The sequence below is a fragment of the Phyllopteryx taeniolatus genome, chromosome 2 (assembly GCF_024500385.1).
Source record: "Phyllopteryx taeniolatus isolate TA_2022b chromosome 2, UOR_Ptae_1.2, whole genome shotgun sequence".
Taxonomy (NCBI): Eukaryota; Metazoa; Chordata; class Actinopteri; order Syngnathiformes; family Syngnathidae; genus Phyllopteryx; species Phyllopteryx taeniolatus.
This window is the reverse complement of record NC_084503.1, coordinates 19133095-19152816: the sequence shown is the minus strand read 5'-3', so window position 1 is coordinate 19152816 and position 19722 is coordinate 19133095. Positions and strand designations below refer to the sequence as shown.

The window sequence follows — 19722 nt, the reverse complement described above, 5'->3', positions numbered from 1 at the left end:
CCAATACTGGCCACTCAAGCCAGAGTAGCATCTGCTCCATTTTCACACTGACTGAGGAGTATCTGCAACATTTGCACAATCAACATTGTCCCAGATTATCACACTACTCTCTTGAAGTCTCGGCGACCTTTGTATTGCACCAGACTATTGCAATATTAGTCATTCGAACTGCTCTAAGTGCTAGAGGACTCTGCATCTTTTTGCACAATTGTCCAAAAAAAATGCACCAGCATTACCAGATAACTAGCAACCCTTTATTGCTCAGTGACTGTTTTTTTTTTTGTCAATGTCTTTGTTGTCAAGTGTTCTCTGTCAATTGACTGTCTGTTGTCGTACTAGAGCGGCTCCAATTACCGGAGACAAATTCCTTGTGTGTTTTTTGGACAAACTTGTCAAATAAAGATGATTCTGATTCTGATTCTGATTGCAGCGACTCTCTCCTCAAACGGGGTGAGGCCCTCTGCGCAGATTCCTCCGCCTCTTTTGTCCACGCTTTGGCGGTGGGCAGCTGTCCTCCGCTTCACATCCACGTTAATGTCTGACCACTTCTTTTTTACTTCAGCACGTGTGCGCTGTTCTGACCCCACAGCATTGACAGACGCACACACGCTGTCCCATTCGCTCCTCTTTCGCATGTTGTTAACGCCGAAGGATAGCGTGCCAAAGAGGATTTTCTTGCACACCTCCACTTTATTGAGAAACTTCACATTCAGAAAAAATATTTGTCTTCATTACCTTGCTCATTTTCCTTTTTTTCTGATCATGTAGAGATCGGGATCTCTGGTGCAGGATTCATTTAAATATTATTTGCATATTTAAATGTGGGGGGTGAACAGGGAGAGTCCAACATGTGCGCTCAATTCTACATTGATTGGGATGTACGAGGGAAATGTGCTTGGATTCATGAGTACGCACAGATTCATACATCTGGATATTTTTGTGCGTCCGACGTTTTCTGGATTTGAGCGTACGGCATGTTTCAGTAGGAAATCCACGCAAGTCTTTGTATATGAGGCCCCAGGTCCCCATTTTTGCACCTACACTTAGTAAACATAGGTTTACTGAGCATGTCAAGGGATAGACTAGCACTCAGTAGCCCCTTCCAAAGTTGAAATCTTATGTGTAAATGTTGTATTTGTGTTTGAGAGAATTTGAGTAGTAAAAAGCAGTTGATGGCAATGAATGGCCTTTATTGTCATGCCACACACAACGACACACTTTATAGCTTAACATAAACAACAACAAAAATCATAACATATTCAACTGCACCATTTCCTCATGACTCAATAACAATTGTATTGGTTCTTCATTAGCCACCCATCCACAGAGTTTCATGGATTTCTTGATGTTTATTGAATACTGCGGCCTGCTTGGGATACATTGACGCCCCACAATTTGCAGGTGATAGGGACAAAGCCCCGTATTAGTACCAAAGGTCCGTGAATAATTGATGCCCCCGTCTCCCCGACAAAGGGCGCTTGTAACTGTGTATAGATGCCGTCAGATAGAGAGGTATTTTACTGTATTCAGTAGGTAGTTAAATTATTCAACATAAGCAAACCACCTTCACGTAAGGCGCATCAATATTATTAGCACAAACTGCCGTGACATCACACATTGGCAAACAAATATCCACAATAGCATTTTAGAGTATTAAGTCATTAAACTCACCATTTGGCTTTTACACACAATAAGAAACATTGGGGAATACAGGCAAATTGTAACGGCAAAGTATACTACATTGGTAATAAGCAGCTGCATTGGGAGAGAAGCAGAGACAAACGTTTGGTTACACTTTTGACTGTGCATGAGGCGCATCCAGGGACCACAAACAAAACAGGACAACTCAAACGGCAATGAAACGGAAGAACTATCAATTCATCAAGCCTGGCAACAACACCGAGATTCCACCAGATAGCACCAACGAAATGCCGTTATTATTTTGACCTGAGTACAAAAACAGCGACTACACAATATTTTCAGGTTCCCCAAAGATTTGTGATAATGCGACTTTGGAATGCTGAGCTGCGAATATGTGGGTCTTTACTGTTCATTCATATGCAAGGCCAACTTTTTGAGTATGTAAGTGCACAAATTAAAAATTGAACCTTTACATTTCAGGCTGATCTTCCATGAAGATAAAATGACCCTTTTCCCACATTTGCATAATAATGATAATAATAATAATAATTATTATTATTATTGTTGTTGATACTGCTAAATATCCCCCTATAACTCCCACTCTCATTCACACAATGTTGAGTGATGTGTTGATTTCTTAGCAGTAGGCTTATAATATTGTTTAACTGCTTTGAAAATGGTTGGAATAGGATTGGAATGCTGATGAAGAGCAATTCCAGTTTCAAGAGCTCACGTGCATGTGCCAAGAATATAATCCAGTTACCATTGGGTGAATGAGCAGATTTAACATCTACAATGAGCTTCTTCAAGTTGTTGCTTCTCTTATTGAGCTTCCATTGCCCTCATTGGATGGTGTTTGTCTGAGAGTAGATATGAAAGAACGACTCACAACAGCTCCCGTTTTATACGCGTAATATAATATGAACCGTCTTATCTTGTTGAAAATAAGTCTGAGAAACTGTGGTTTAATTACTTTGCTGTAGATAAACTGCATCAAGGTCGCAAACAAAATGTTCCAAAACACATGCATTATTTCCATCACAACTCTGCACAGCACCACAATTAATATAGATGATGTATATTTTCCAAGTTTTCATTCATGCATTATGTTCACAGATGTTGTTACATGCCAACTGAAAAATGCAATGGATCGGTTGTTGAGTAAGATCTATTTCACATTGGTATGTGAAAGTAGATTCCAAATTGGTCTTCGAGTATCAACCCAGAGGTAATCATTGTGGAGCTCTCATGCTGAGAGCTGTTTCAGTCTTTCTATTTCTCAGGATGCGCATTTCTCCGAGACAATAGCATATCCATTTACTATGGGTAATTTTGTTGCTATAATGGCAGTATTAGTATGAATTACAACACTAAATATCGTAATTGTGACTCGTGTGACTTTTTGAAGCCCATAGCCAGAGTTCAAATGTGACGCTGATCAAAACCATTGTGGAGAATATTAAAACTTGACAAGAAAATATGCCCTTGAAGTTGAGAAGAACATATCCTCTACGTCGAAGGTTGTATAAGGTGTACTTAGTAATAAAGCATCCAATTTCAGTTTTAAAATGACAGAATAAAATACAATGTATTAAAGTATGCCTGAGCAGATATGAAGGTCTGATTTAATCATAAAATAATACAGATACATTATTATGCATATGATACAATATGAGTAAACTGTACCAAACGGTTAAGTTGGAAATTTTATTTCTGATACTTGAGGCAGATATTATCATACTTGATCTCATTGTGGCTATAAGTGGTATGTATTTATTGTTACTATTTGAGTGGTGCAGGAACCACATTTTTGTACCCTCACAATTCTGCCATGCAGTCTTCAGATGCTGTGGTGCAAACCGCTTTTAAATTGAGGGAAAATACAGTAGAGCATTTTTGTGTCAAAATATAGTATTATATCATTTCTCTTATGGGATGAAAAGCATATCTACTTGGTCTATCTAACAATCTTATCAGCTTGAGACTCAGTATTTCAATAGTGTCCTTCATTCCAAGCATGCGCTCATTGTGCTGGAAAGCAGCCCGGTTAATGTATTCAAAATCCTGGTGAGATTGTGTAATCCTTTGGTGCTGTATTTGAAATTTTCCATTCCGGGAAAAAGGGGCACATCACACACATAGGGTAAAAAGTGTGGGGGAACGTGTCCCCCGACACATTACTTAAATCTCATCAACAGCTACAGTCCTGGGCATGTCTCTCAGGTTTTCTCCTCCTGTGGGGGACAGTTGTCACGCTGAAAGAGTAGGGTCACCCCCTTCCGAAAACGGTGGTCCCTGACACTGTAGATGATCACATTGCAGCAGCTGTTTGCTGTTAGAATCCAGAAGGCAACAAAGGAGAAGTTGCACCAGGTGTATCCCACCACATTCCCGAGCACAAATACTGCAATGGGAGAAAAGGATGCGGTGAAAGCAAATGTTAATATGCTTATTGTCTTAGCGGCCTTAATGTCTGAAAATGAGGGTCTGTGAGGGCATGGCCCTCCCCCTCCTCCTCTTCCTCCTCCATCAGTCATGCTCCCCTCTGAGAGGAGTTTGCGTCTCCTGGAGTACTGCCTGATGCTTGTGAAAGACACAATGTTAACTGTCAATGTTCCACCAAGGAGCGTAAAGTCAAATACTGGGAATAACAGCAGGATGTTGGCGTCATGTGGTGGCCGGTTGCCAAGCAACACTGGTACGTAGTTACACATTCGGCTACACTCATTGTACTCTAAAGTGAAGTTGCTGCTGAATAAGAGGGGTGCAACTGCCAGTAGAAAGCTTGCAGCCCATGAGAGCAGGATGAGGGAAAGTGTTCTCCTCTGCGTCACCAAGGCGTCCTTGTGGAGCGGCCAAAGGATGGCCACACTTCGCTCCACTGTCATGAGGAAGATGGTGCTGATGGAGACAAAGGTGCACCCAGCGAACACAGGTCCAATCAGCATGCAGGGCTGCCACGGGTTCCTCTGTCCGCTTAAAGAGGACGCCAGAGATGCAGAACCCCCCTGATACCAAATGGGAGGCGTGTAGGTTACCATCAGTGAGATTTCCGTGTAAACAGAAAAAGGGACCACAAGGACGCCCACCATCATGTCAGCTGCAGCCAGAGACACTGTCAACAAGAGACACACATCCGTTAGGAACAATGGACAAAACAAAACAAAAACTACTTGGACAATGTTGTACCTGTGGACTAGTGTGTTGAAGTGTAGTCATGGCTATGTGTGGCTTGGGACTGATTGGCATTCCTTCCCACACATGTAGGCTAAAGAGACCTTGAGCGATGCTTAACTCTATAGTTGCTCCTGGAAAGTTGCCCACTGCTTCTGTGTATGCTTGTTGTGTTTTCTAATGTGATGGGTTAATGAAGTGTAATACTGTACACTGTTATGACAAAATATAGTCTTTACTTTAAAAATATATTATTACCTAGTAATTGTTTCTTAGTCTTGCCTTCTCTCATCCTGTCTCAGTGGTTGCACCAACTTTCCTTTTGTCTCAAGGACAACATAACTGTGTGAATAAGTCTTTCTTTCCTACTGTCCTCATTTCCCTCCCATTTTCTCTTCCGTGTGCATCTTAGAGACGGGCAGAGACGCGAAGTAACTGTAACCACTCTTGACTCTCTCTCTCTCTATCTCTCTCTTTGCAAAGATATTAAAACTACAAAAGACAAGATTGATTCCTGATTTAATTTACAAAACATCTATCCAGGCAGGGCTTGACACTTACTTTTTTGCTCACCAGCCACTGTGGCTAGTGGCTTCCCAGAGTCACTAGCCACTCGGCAATTTGTTTTGTTGGATAATTATGTTTAAAATTATTAAAAGTACTCAGTTTTTCTCCCACATTCCAAAAACATGCAAGGTGGATTAATTGAAGACTGTAAATTGCCCGTAGGTGTGAATGTGAGTGTGAATACTTGTTTGTTTTGTCAGTATATGTGCCCTGCGATTGGCTGGCGACCAGTTCAGGGCGTGCCCTGCCTCTCGCCCAAAGTCAGCTGAGATAAGCTCCAGCACACCCTAAAACTACCGTCAGGAGGATAAGCGGTACAGAGAATGGATGGATGATTAAAGCTCGACGAAATAACTAGTCCTATTTACTAGCTATTGAAAAGTTCAATTTTAATAGTATGGCATGTACATACAATATTTGAGAAAGCCTGCTGTATTGCTTTAAAATTAAAAAGTGAAGGCAGAATCAGTTACCTTTCAGATAGCCTTGCGGTGTTCTGGACTGTCTCGTCTGCACAAAAACAGTCAGAGTGATCACATTCCCAACCACTATTGCGAAAGCCAGGCTGACCATGAGAGCAACTGCAAAGGCACGATTGAGAAATCCACAGCAGCAGACGGTACAGAATGGAGCCACCGGCTGGTCTGATAAAAGTTCTGCCCGAGAAGCTGGAGTCAGGTTAAAGAGAGAGTCTGTGGTCGCCAGCAGAATGGCTGACTTCCCAACAATATCCGTTGCGTTCAGCAGAGCAGTCATGGCCCAGGATGGTCTGGTCTTCACTTGTGTTGTTAATATCTGGCTGGCTCAGTCAGGAGACCACGTCATGAATTCAGAGAAAAACCTGTTGGGGAAATGTAAATCCATCATCAAAAGACGTAAAAATGTGAATCCTTATAAAAAACAAATTTGCGAGACACAAATTTCCGTTCCTCTACATATTCTAAAATGTTGCATATTTTTTCTGTATTTTGTCATTCATTTTTGAGGAGTTTCTGATTCGTGACCCATATGAAAAATTCTGCCATCTAAGTTTTGACTTCTAAAAATAATAGTCAGTACTAACTGGCATGGATACAATTGTTGAAAAATATATTTATTATTGTGCTGGTCACTGTATTTTTCAGAGTGGTGTTTAGTGGTGGCCTTTTTTTAGCTAGAACCAAATTACACCTCTGAGTATAATGCAGTATAACCAAAATGCAATGTTGTTTGTGCATGTACATACAACAATGGATGCACATCCATTATGTTACTGTAGCGTATATTGGTGTTGGATAAAAACTTAATTAATTTTGGACAAATAATTTAACGCCTCCGTTACTTCCAGTTTAGTTCCATTTACGTTTAACATTAGAATCAAACTCTTTGTCTCGTAAAGGGCTACCACCTCTCTTTTTATATTCGTAAATTTGAGGAAAAGTGACGAAAAAACTCATAATCTGAAGGTTGCTACAAGAATGAAATACGAGTCCTCGACTTCCTTGGTTTTAACTTTTAAACTCGAACACATGCACCAAGCACATCAGGAAGTGGAATTTTATCCATCCATTTTCAGAACCGCTTCTCCTCACTAGGGTCGCGGGCGTGCTGGAGCCTATCCCAGCTGTCATCGGGCAGGAGGCAGGGTACACCCTGAACTGGTTGCCAGCCAATCGCAGGGCACATACAAACAAACAACCATTCGCACTCACATTCACACCTACGGGCAATTTAAAGGTGTCAATTAACCTACCATGCATGTTTTTCGGATGTGGGAGGAAACCGGCGAGAAAACCCACGCAGGCACGGGGAGAATATGCAAACTCCACACTGGCGGGGCCGGGGATTGAACCCCGCTCCTCAGAACTGTGAGGCAGACGCTCTAACCAGTCGTTCACCGTGCCGCCGTGGAATTTTATGGAATATTTAATTAAATCTACAGGGAAAACTGCAGGGAAACTACAAAGGGATCTAACTACAAAAAGAAAACACTAATAATGGTAATAGAAAGAAACTAGACACGTAAAGGAAGAAGGGTATCGTGTGTGGCGGGAATTAAAAAATGTGAGCGTGAAATTAGTTGAATTACAGTGAGGGAGAATAAATTTGGGACTTGTGTGAAGCCTGTATTTTCCCCAAAATGATTAGGCACTAATTTCGTACACTCTGACAACCATTGTTGCGCTACTCACGACCGTAGATCAGTTGGTCTTTGGGGATGGTCTTTCTCAGTTGTCCTGGGAGGATTAGAGTCAGGTTTAGTTGAAGAGGAAGATGCACAAAAAGAAAAAAGAAAAACAGGTGGAAAAAGAAAAAGGGTAGTTGTTCTTCACATATCTGTGGGAGAATGTGACCGTTTCTCTTCCTGCCTTTTCATGGACCCGCTGGCAACTTGAGAGCTCACGCTTGGGAGGAAGCGTACCTGGTACTTTTAGTAGCAGCTCCTCTGATTGCCTAGCAGTGACCCACATAGGCCGGGAAGCCAAGTCTCCATCCCAGGCTTGCGCTGGCCGAATCGCGTGTTCGAACAAAGAAAAGGGGAGGGGCGGCACCACAGCTCCAAGGTAACTTTCAGCATGAAGGACAGGAGCCAAGAAGCAAGAGGGCGAAAAGGCAGAAGTTAAGGGTTAAATACCCAGAAGGTGTGTCTAGGAGATGGGGAAACTGGAGAAGACCATACCCATCATCTTGAATTTAGTCTACAATTTTGACCCATAAAAATGGGCTTAGAAATCATATAATAATCTAAAACACTCCCAATTTTGTACTCTTCCTCATAGATCAAGCATACGGAATGATTGCCTAAACTTTAGTCTTGGCAAATCAACTAATTGTTCAATACAACATAATTTCATACTGTTTGGCTTCAAATCAAGAGGAACAGTTCTCAAAGTCTGGCAGCCTGACCTGTAAGACTGAGACCATAAAGACACAGACATCAAGGCATATATTTAGAATATTCCTGGAGGTTTATTTGTTACAAACACGGGATTTCAATGTCCACAGGCAGTGTCTCTAACCACCACTGGGGGGCTGATAGTGTTTCAGCACTTGTCCCAGAACGCTTGGCCACTTTTGGTCAGCAGTCATCAATGTCTCTATCATTGTCTATGTCACAGGCCCCCTGCTGGACCCCCTGCAGTTTGCCTACCGAGCAAACAGGTCTGCGGATGATGCAGTCAACATGGGACTGCACTTCATCCTAGAACACCTCGACGGCGCTGGGACCTACGCGTGGATCCTGTCTGTGGACTTCAGCTCTGCGTTCAACACCATCATCACCAAACTCCTCTCCTCCAAGCTTCTCCAGCTCAGCGTCTCGCCTACCATCTGCCAGTGGATTTACAGCTTCCTGACGGGCAGGACACAGCAGGTGAGGCTGGGGGACACCACCTCATCTATGCGCACCACCAGCACCGGGGCGCCCCAAGGTTGTGTCCTCTCTCCGCTTCTCTCTCTACACGAACAACTGCACCTCAACGCATCCGGCTGTCAAACTCCTGAAGTTTGCAGACGACACCACAGTCATCGGCCTCATCAAAGACGGTAACGAGTCTGCATACCGACAGGAAGTGTCGCGGTTGGAGCTGAGGTGTGGACGACACAACCTGGAGCTGAACACGCTCAAGACTGGAGAGATGATCGTGGACTACAGGAGGCATCCTCTGCCAAAGCTGCCCTCCCGCTGTCCAACTGCCCTGTGTCAACCATCGAGATCTTCGAGTTCCTGGGAATTACAGTCTCTCAGGACCTGAAGTGGGAGATCTACTCCATCCTCAGAAAGGCCCACCAGAGGATGTACTTCCTTAGGCTTCTGAGGAACCACGGCCTGCCACAGGAGCTGTTGAGGAAGTTCTACACAGCAGTCATTGAATCAGTCCTGTGTTCATCCATCACAGTCTGGTTTGGTACAAAAAAGGACAAACTCCGATTGCAACGGACAATCAAAACTGTTGAAAAGATTGTCGGTACCCCCCTACCCACCCTTGAGGACTTGCACCCTGCCAGAACTAAGACAAGAGCAGGCAAAATCCTCTTGGACCCACCATATCCTGGTCACCACCTCTTCCAGCTCCTTCCCTCAGGTAGGCGCTACTGAACAATGCAAACTAAAGCTAGCAGACATTCCAACAGCTTCTTCCCTCTTGCCATTAACAGTTAATTTACAATTCCATTGCAACATGCTGCCAATTTCTTGTCTTGAGTTTGTTGTCACATTTCTGTCGGGCCAATTATACATTACTCGTGCACTGACTGTAGTAGTCTCGGCACGCTGCACTATTTGCATATCTGTTGTTGACCAATCCTGGCTACCTATGTGCCTGAGTAGCATCTGCAACAGTTGCACAATCGACATTGTCCCAGATTATCACACTACTAGTCACTTTAAACTGCATACATTTCTTGAAGTCTTGGCGCCTTTCGCACAATGGTCATTGCACTGGACTATTGCTATATTAGTCATTTCAAACTGCTCTAATAGCTAGAGGACTCTGCATCGTTTTGCACAATTGAAAAAAATAATAATAATAATAATAATTCTACCGGCATTACCAGATTACTAGCAACCTTTTATTGCCCAGTGACTCTTGTTTTTTGTTTTTTTTCTCAATATCTGTATGGCTCAAAAGTATTCTCTGTCAATTGACTGTCTGTTGACGTACTAGAGCGGCTCCAACTACCGGAGACAAATTCCGTTTTTTACATACTTGGCGAATAAAGATGATTCTGATTCAGTTCTTGAGTATTAATGACAGCCGGGACATTGGGTACTGTCACTACATTACTCACCTTTAGAATATTTTTAGCCAGAGTACAGACTGACAAAAAAATTTCATTACCTGTTTGTGCTGTTTATGTGCTCTGCATTTGCACAACAATGGCGCACAAGCACCCAAGTGCTGTCAGTAATCATTCAGAACATCTGAAATTCTGCTCTCTGAGCTGACAACAATGTGCGGAGCTCCTTCAATCATTTATGACATCCGCTGGCCTGGAGAGCAGAAAGGGACACAAATGGCTACAGGAAGGGACACATTCAGACTCTGAAAAAACAGATTAGTTCTGATGAAAGTCATTCTACAATCAATTTCCATTTCTATAATATTTATGTGGATATTATGGAAATGTGATTAGAAAAATGTTTTCCACATTTGACGGTACACATGGTTTACTAAAAAAAAAGATGAAGCAATACTGCGTGTCTATTAGTAGACCATACCATTTTCAGTGTATAGATTAGCCCGTTGAACAGAGCACACCACTCAAAATGGAGATGATCGAGAAGCTTCCAAGTACTGGTGCGACCCTACGTGTTGACTGATGACTTTGACATACAGTACCTGTATCTACTACCCAAATCAATGCATTGTGCTGCGTCAAAGAAACATATACAGTATTTATCTCAAAATATGAGTATAGCAGACTGAATCCTTTTATCACACGTTGTATTTAATTAAAAACAAGATTTATTCTGGTGTATGCGCACAAATGCAAGGTCAACCTTAATCTGTGCATGCATAAATTTAACATTGCTTCATGCTAAAATGAACCAGAGGTGTTGAGTCATATGATTTGGACTTGAGTCAGACTCGAGTCATGAATTTGATGACTCGACTTGACAATATGTTACAAGACTTGCAACTCAACTTGGACTTGAAGAGCAATTGCTCGTGACTTCACTTGGAGTTGAAAAGACTTGCTACTTTGACCAAAGCACTGAGAAACCATAATTCATAGCTTCTCTTTCTGTAGCTGTATGTAAAAATATGAAAAGTGACAACTTAAAGCTGTAGATCTAACTGATTACTTGTTAGGGCAAAGCATACCATGCTATTTTTGCTATAATTAGTTCTTATTATCTTTAGACAGTTAACACCCTGATGGGCACGTAAAGACACACACGAGCTTCATGGAAAAAAAAGTACAAACATAAATCAGCAATAAATGTGACAGTTAAATAAGGTATGCATTCCAAGAAGCAGTGTTAACATACACAGAAACGACAATGAACATTGACGTAACAATAATGATGTTAATTATTGCAACAACAACAAAAACATCCACATTGCATTGTGGGAATCGCGCGGCTTGACATCACATATTTTCGTTAGCATTAGCAGCTAGCTTTGTGCTCGATCACGCAAATAGTTACACGGGGGGCTGGCCGTGCGCTGTCTGGGCTTCCCGTACATTACAGTTTGGTTTAGTCAGTGTAGTGTTCTCAACAATCAGCCTTGTATTTCTTTTTCTATTCCATTTACCGATCCATCAGCACACATCAGACATCTATTCGACATGAAACTACATTCTTGATGAAAACATACTGTTGATCTGTTTTGAAAGGCCAATAAACAAAGCTTCTGCCTTGACTAGCGGATTTGAAGGTGCAAAAACTTTGATCAGCCCCCTAGTTTTCTTATAAATGTTCAATGCACTTGGTTATCATATTTCTTTAAATATAGATTTTTAAATAAATATATAAATGCAGCATGTAATATATGTACATATTAATTAAATATAAATATTACATATATTAAAACATATTTTTATTTTGTTGCTAAAATGACTCAAAAGGACTCAAAACTCAAGGCGTAGGACTCGCGACTTGCATGTCTCGACTGGAGACTTGACTCGAGACTTGAGGGCAAAGAGTTGAGACTTACTTGGGACTTGCAAAGCAATGACTTGGTCCTACCTCTGCAATGAACTAGAGCAATAATCTAATTTAAATCAGCAAGATTGGTCACGGTCAGGGCTTGCATGAAAAGTGCTGAGAGTGTTAAATTTAATACACATTATTATATAACACTCCTCCTCAATGGAAAGAAGAGACAATGTAGTCGCAGTCCATCCTATGTCATTCTTTAAATCACCGTATTTTCACGACCATAGGGCTCACCGTATTAAAAGGCGCAGTCTCAGTTACGGGGTCTATTTCTGTATTTAACACATAGATAAGGCGCACCGTATTATTGGGTGCAGGCATGGTAAAACATACGCTATCTTAAAACATACGGTAGCATGCATGCACGCTAAAACAATGTTTTTAAAAAGGCAGCGGGAGCAAAACTGAGTTCGGTTGTACTATATTGAAACAGAATCAGAATCATCTTTATTTGCCAAGTATGTATGTAAAAAGATACATTGTCCTCTAGCACTTAGAGCAGTTCGAATGACTAATATTGCAATATTCCGGCGCAATGACCATTGTGCAAAGGGCGCCGAGACTTCAAGCGAGTAGTACGATAGTCTGGGACAATGTTGATTGTGCAAATGTTGCAGATACTCCTCAGTCAGTGTGCAAATAGAGCAGATGCTACTCTGGCATGAGTGGCCAGTATTGATCAACAACAGATATGCAAATAGTGCAGCGTGGTGAGACTACTACAGTGAGTGCACGAGTAATATATAATTGGCCCGACAGAAATGTGACAACAAACTCAAGACAAAAAGACAAAAAATTGCCAGCATGTTGCAATGGAATTGTAGGTTAGGTGTTTAAAAAGTTGATTGCAAGAGGGAAGAAGATGTTGGAATGTCTACTAGTTCTAGTTTGCATTGATCGGTAGCGCCTACCTGAGGGAAGGAGCTGGAAGACCGGGATGTGGAGGGTCCGAGAGGATTTTGCACGATCTTGTCTTAGTTCTGGCAGCGTCAAGGGTCGGTAGGGTGGTACTGAAAATCCTTTCAGCAGTTTTGATTGTCCGTTGCAGTCGGAGTTTGTCCTTTTTTGTAGCAGCACCAAACCAGACTGTGATGGAAGAACACAGGACTGATTCGATGACCGCTGTGTAGAACTGCCTCAGCAGCTCCCGTGGCAGGCCGTGCTTTCTCAGAAGCCGCAGGAAGTATATCCTCTGCCGGACCTTTTTCAGAATCAGACTCAGAATCAGAATCATCTTTATTTGCCAAGTATGTCCAAAAAACACACAAGGAATTTATCTCCGGTAGTTGGAGCCGCTCTAGTACGATAAACAGACAGTCAATTTACAGAACACTTTGGAGACAAAAAGACATTGACAAAAAAAAACAGGCACTTTGATGACGGAGTTGATGTTGATCGCCCACTTCAGGTCCTGAGAGACTGTAATTCCCAGGAACTTGAAGGTCTCGACAGTTGACCACACTGTCGTGAGGGGCAGCTGTGGAGAAGGATGCCTCCTGAAGTCCACGATCATCTCTACAGTCTTGTTCAGCTCCAGGTTGTGTCGGCCGCACCACAGCTCCAGCCGCTCCACTTCCTGTCGATATGTAGACTCGTCACAGTCCTTGATGAGGCCGATGACAGGGGTGTCATCTGCAAACTTCAGGAGTTTGACAGCCCGGTGCGCTGAGGTGCAGTCGTTCGTGTAGAGAGAGAAGCGCAGCGGAGAGAGGACACAACCTTGGGGCGCCCCAGTGCTGATGCTGCGTGTGGATGAGGTGGTCTCCCCCAGCCTCAACTGCTGTGTCCTGCCCGTCAGGAAGCTGTAAATCCACTGGCAGATGGCAGGTGAGACGGTGAGCTGGAGAAGCTTGGATGAAAAGAGTTCAGGGATGATGGTGTTGAATGGTGAGCTGAAGTCCACGACCAGGATCCTCGCGTAGGTCCCTGCACTGTCGAGGTGTTCTAGGATGAAGTGCAGTCGCATGTTGACTGCATCATCCGCAGACCTGTTTGCTCGGTAAGCAAACTGCAGAGGGTCCAGCAGGGGGCCTGTGACGCTCTTGAGGTGGTCCAGCATGAGACGTTCAAAGGACTTCATGACCACAGATGTCAAGGCAACAGGCCTGTAGTCATTTAGACCCGAGATTGCAGTATTTAACAATGTACTCACATTATATTTTGATCAATCCTCATCCACAAATCCATCAAAGTCCTCATCTTCTGTATCCGAAGTGAACAGCGGGGCAAGTTCTCCAACAAACACGCCGGGTTCCCTCTCGTCATTGTCAGAGTCAGTCTCGTTGCCGGGGGGCTGTTCAGCAATGACGCCGGCTTTCGCGAAAGCTCGGACAACAGTCAAAGCAGATACCTGAGCCCAGGCATCCACAATCCATTCACATGTGGTGGCGTAACTCGCCCGGCGTTGCCTCCCAGTCTTAGTTGCACTTGGTTTTTCACAGCGGCTGTGAGATGGGCGCGCCTGGAGTCACAGATCAACAGGGACGGCGACGCGTGGAAAAAAAACATCCAGTCTCTTTACGGACACCTCACTCAGCCACTCTCTCATTTTCTCCTTGTCCATCCAACCCTTTTGATTGGCCTTAACGATGACTTCTGCTGGAAACTTTTATTTAGGCAGCGTCTTCCTCTTAAAAATCACCATTGGTGGCAGTTTCTGTCCATTACCATGGCAACCAAGCACAACAGTAAAAGCCGACTTCTCATGCCCCGTTGTGCGTATCGCTACCATGGTGGTCCCCTTCTTCTCTACAGTGTGGTTCACAGTGAGCGAAAGTGAGAGGCACCTCGTCCATGTTGGTGATGTGGTTGGGCTGGATGTGTTTGTCGGCAATCTTTTTACTGCAGTAGGAGCGGAAGATGGCCAGCTTTTCCTTGTAATCCGCTAGAGATTGCTGCGCCACTTTTAGTCCTTGCCCGGATGGATAAATGGCGCCGTTTCATAAAACGAAAGCACCAAGACGGACCTCCTTGAAAATGTACGATTTTCATTTCTTCTGCAAGCGTTATTGCACTCAGTCGAATGGTGACTGTAGAGACGCTTCTCCAGGCTGTTCTTTGCTTATTAATCCATTGTTCGAGTTGGTCTTCCAACTCGGGCCACCTTGCCTTGTTTCCTCGGAAACTCAGTTTCGTCTTCTTGACTTGGCGAAGCTCGTTTTTCTGCTTCCTCCACTTGCGAATCATGGATTCGTTGATCTTGAATATTCTCGCGGCTGCTCGATTCCCATGTTCCTCCGCGTAACTGATAGCTTGCAGTTTAAACTGTGCTTCGTAAGCGTGTCTCTTTGTAGGTGCCATTTTTGGGGGTCCTTAGCCAAACCGATGTTGTTTGCACAATGCACGCTCCGGCACGATATACCTGCTGGGGGCGTGTCTTTAGCGTCCTCCTTTACGCGCACCCTTCCCCCTTTTCGTCCGAATGCTGTCCTCAGTCACGTCCGCCTTTCCTCTATTTAAGCAGTGGGTCGGCAGGAAATGCTCCCAGTCAGTCAAGCGTAGCGCTCATCAAAGTCACACACAAGGCGCGCCACATTATAAGGCGCCCTGTCCATTTTGGAGAAAATTTAAGACTTTTAAGTGCGCCTTATGGTCGTGAAAACACGGTACTATAGATGAGCAATAATTGTGTTGAATAAAAGAGAAAGCCATGCACCTTGACGGCACCCCAAAACTCTCATTTTTCTCGACCATGTGTATATGGGATGGGATGGAGTACACATCACAACAAAACAATGTTTTATTTGAATTTGAAATTGAATTTGTCTTGTAAATAATGTCTGCGTTGCACCTCATTGTGGATACAGTAAAACCAATTAATTTCACGGTGTACTCTGTATAAAGCTGAAAAGACAATAATAAAAAAAAAACTCAACTATAGAATAGTCATGGGTAAAACAACTCATGAAGGGGATGGTTACCTTTAGTGAAGATGACAGGCAAAAGTCCACCCTCCGGCTAGAACTCCAGTGCAGTGAGACCAGCAGCTGACATCACTCACACACACACATGCATATGCACAGGCACACGCACACGCAGACGCATACGCACGCGCACACTTAAATGTGTGAATGGAATTTAAATTGATCCATTCTGTGTGTGTGTGTGTCCGTGTGCGGGGTGCATGTGTGTAGTGTGACTTGACGTCAAACCTTGAGGGGAGGAGCGTAACTCTTCACAATGTGATTCTCTTTACTTAATCATTTAGTTATGTGATTGTTTTTTTGCATGAAAATTAACACACTGTGCAAAATGTTACATATATTTTTGGTTGACCAGTATGATATAATGCTATATATACACTACATCGAGAGGTGCAACGATTAATCAACAACTATCCATCCATCCATCCATTTTCTGAGCCGCTTCTCCTCACTAGGGTCATGGGAGTGCTGGAGCCTATCCCAGCTATCATCGGGCAGGAGGCGGGGTACACCCTGAACTGGTTGCCAGCCAATCGCAGGGCACATACAAACAAACAACCATTCGCACTCACATTCACATTCACACTTACGGGCAATTTAGAGTCTCCAATTCATGCATGTTTTTGGGATGTGGAAGGAAACCGGAGTGCCTGGAGAAAACCCACGCAGGCACGGGGAGAACATGCAAACTAAAAACATAATTGTTGAAAGTTTTGCTGATTTATTAAAAAAAGAAAAACTGAAATATCACACAGCCATAAGAATTCAGACCCTTTCCTGTGACTCATATATTTAACTCGGGTGCTGTCCATTTCTTCTGATACTCCTTAAAATGGTTCTACACCTTCATTGGAGTCCAGCTGTGTTTGATTATACTGCACCTCCAAAACTGGGCTAAAAAAATACCTGTTCCAGTCAGTAGGCTATTCAGGAGCACCTTGGCTTTAATATTATCACGTGACACAACAACTATCCATCCATTTTCCGTACCGCTTCTCCTCACTAGGGTCGCGGGGGTGCTGGAAGCCTATCCCAGCTATCTTCGGGCGAGAGGTGGGGTAAACCCTGAACTGGTCGCCAGCCAATCAAACAACAGGGCAAATATAAACAAACAACCATTGGCACTCACATTCACACATACGGGCAATTTAGAGTCAACCTCAATCAACCTACCGTGCATGTTTTTGGGATGTGGGAGGAAACCGTAGTACCCGGAGAAAACCCACGCAGGCACGGGAAAAACATGCAAACTCCACACAGGCGGGGCTGGGATTTGAACCCCGGTCCTCAGAACTGTGAGGCAAATGTGCGAACCAGTCATCACCGTGCTTCCACACAACAACTAACTGCTCTCTATTCAATTCAAAGAGGGGACAGTGGTACTGTGACCTGAATCCTTTTGCTAGAAAAAAAACGCCAGCTAACTCCTACCTAACAACATAAACAGTGACGTACAACTAAATGCAGCAAAAATGAGGACCGGTAATGATAATAGTGTGTTGAAGTTTAGTGGTTGTAGTTAAGAAATGTGCCACATACAGTATGCTGGTTTGAGCCAGGCATTAAGCAATATCATTGGAAGACAGCATATTGCTCAGTGTAGGTAGAATGCGCAAAATCCAGTCAGGGAGAGGGGGGAGGGATTGTGTGGAACAAACAATTTTTGATGCAAAAGGAGGTTTGCTGTATTTTTGTCAAAATATTACATTACAGCAAAGTACTGTGATTTTACACTTTTCTAGGTTCTCAAATTTGTATTTAATCTCTCAAATTTTAGGGGTGATGGAATTTATTTTGCTTCACCCCCCAAAATGGGCTTGAAACGTTTACGTCAAGTGGTACATTTGCCTGACTTTACTGCAGGCAGCGTTGGTTCAGTTCCCTCTCAATGGCAGAATGAATGTGAGTGTGAATGGTTCTCTGTCCGTTCTCTGGCCATACAGTAAATCATAATAATTTCATAGATAGATAGATAGATAGATAGATAGATAGATAGATAGATAGATAGATAGATAGATAGATAGATAGATAGATAGATAGATAGATAGATAGATAGATAGATAGATAGATAGATAGATAGATAGATAGATAGATAGATAGATAGATAGATAGATAGATAGATAGATAGATAGATAGATAGATATACCGTCTTCTATGCTTCACAGTAGTATTCCGTGTTCTTTTCTTCGTCACAGCACAGGGAATATTAATTGCTGATACCCTTTTGTTAAAGAAAGAAAAACCCACAATCATCACAGGAACATTGTCGTAGAAGCATTGTGGCTTGGGAATTCAATGCATTCCAGCAGTTCACCAGTTATTTCAGTGATGATTGCGGGTTTAATATTCTTTAACTACAGAGTACCAACAATATTATTCCTTTGTGAAACATGACGGATACTTGGTTATGTTCTGGGGCTGCTTTGTTAATCTGGTATGGGTGTCTCGAATCTGCCAAGACTATCACTGTATTCTGGAGAGAAATGTACTTGCCTTGTGTCAGAAAGCATGGTCTCAGTCACAGGTCACAGGTCTTCCAACAGCAAAACATTGGACTCTTCTAAAGTGGCATTCTAAGAGCCCTGATCTACATACAGTATATCATGTTAAATACAGTATCTGTGGAAGCAGCTGCAACATGCCATATACAGAAGGCACCCTTAAAACCTTTAACAACTGGAGCCGGTTGTTCACATCCAGTGGACCAAAATACCAGTTGACTGGTGCGAAGTCTCATTGACAATGACAGAAATTGTTTGATTGCAGTGATTAGATCAAAAGGCTGGGCAACAAAATATTAAGGGTACCATTATTTTTGTGCATATATATATATATATATATATAAAACCAAATGACTGATTTTTATCATTAATCAATTAATTCACTCATTATCATTCTCTAATTTAACAAAATCAGTTTCATAGAATTTATTTAGTCATGAGTGTATTCTCTTCAACCGTAGATGTGTCTCTGATTCTTTTGTCTATCGATGAATACATTATTCCACAACACAACTTGTAACATGAGTCAAAGCCCCCTTCTTAACATTGAGCAGAATTTTTTTTAATTTGAAACATGCTAAAGTTGTTGAAAAGTACAGTTTCAAAATCTGCACCTGATTTTTACCATTAATTGAACATTACATTGAATGCAAAAAAAAAAAAGAAAAAAAAAAAAAAAGACAAACCCTAAAAACATTTTTTTTTTTAAATTAAAAAAAGGGGGTTGGCTTTTTCTTACCTGCGCTTTGACTGATCTGAACCAAGATGCAGTTGGGTACAGGTTGAAAAGGAAAAACAGTCCAATAAAAGAAGCTTGACTATGTGGACAATAACATCAATGAAAGCTGCTTCTGTGAATCAGGAAGTGGAGGTGTCGTCGTGGCGTCGGAGAAGCATTCGCACTCCCTCACTTTTTCCTCACTTCATCCTCGCTCGCCCTATGCACTCCGCAGACGCCCTCTCCTCCTTTCAGCTTCTCATGTACACACAATCTTACAGCGCAGCAAGTTCACAGCAGCATTACTCTCACAAGTGCCTCCTCCGCAGCTTTTTCATCATCAGCCTCCTCCTCCTCCTCCTTCTCCTCCTTTACCATGAACAGCTTCCAGTTTTGCGCATTGTACAATGGAATCTCCAAAGTGAAATATCCCTGAATGTGTGTGGGTCTGTGTGCGTGTGTGGGTGTGTGTGTATTACGAAAGTGGAAAAAGAAAAAAAAAATCATGCTCGATGCCTGATGTGCCTACACTATGACATTCATTGTACTTGT

At 42.7% G+C, this 19722-nt stretch overlaps 1 protein-coding gene across 4 annotated transcripts; it reads right to left on the bottom strand.

The window, feature by feature from the left end:
• Positions 1-1135: 1135 nt before the first annotated feature.
• Positions 1136-19467, bottom strand: LOC133472834 (adenosine receptor A3-like). Of its 4 annotated transcripts, XM_061764288.1 has the most exons (4): positions 15949-18499; positions 10203-10354; positions 5856-6223; positions 1136-4756 (listed from the first exon to the last, which is right to left on the bottom strand). In XM_061764288.1, exons 3-4 carry the CDS (start codon positions 6136-6138, stop codon positions 3861-3863), a joined length of 1179 nt encoding a protein of 392 aa, XP_061620272.1. In that variant the 5' UTR covers positions 6139-6223; positions 10203-10354; positions 15949-18499; the 3' UTR covers positions 1136-3860. The 4 variants fall into 4 exon arrangements, with proteins under 4 accessions (XP_061620272.1, XP_061620262.1, XP_061620268.1 ...); XM_061764278.1 differs by lacking the exons at positions 10203-10354; positions 15949-18499 and adding an exon at positions 19192-19467 and having other exon boundaries at positions 5856-7929; XM_061764284.1 differs by lacking the exon at positions 10203-10354.
• Between the last annotated feature and the right edge of the window lie 255 nt (positions 19468-19722).

Bases quoted from the DNA above. Each gene is read 5' to 3' on its own strand.
- LOC133472834 (XM_061764278.1), bottom strand. From the start codon at position 6,138: ATGACTGCTCTGCTGAACGCAACGGATATTGTTGGGAAGTCAGCCATT. The intron at 4,757-5,855 runs GTAACTGATTCT...TCTTGTTGACAG, and splicing joins ACCGCAAGGCTATCTGAAAG to TGTCTCTGGCTGCAGCTGAC.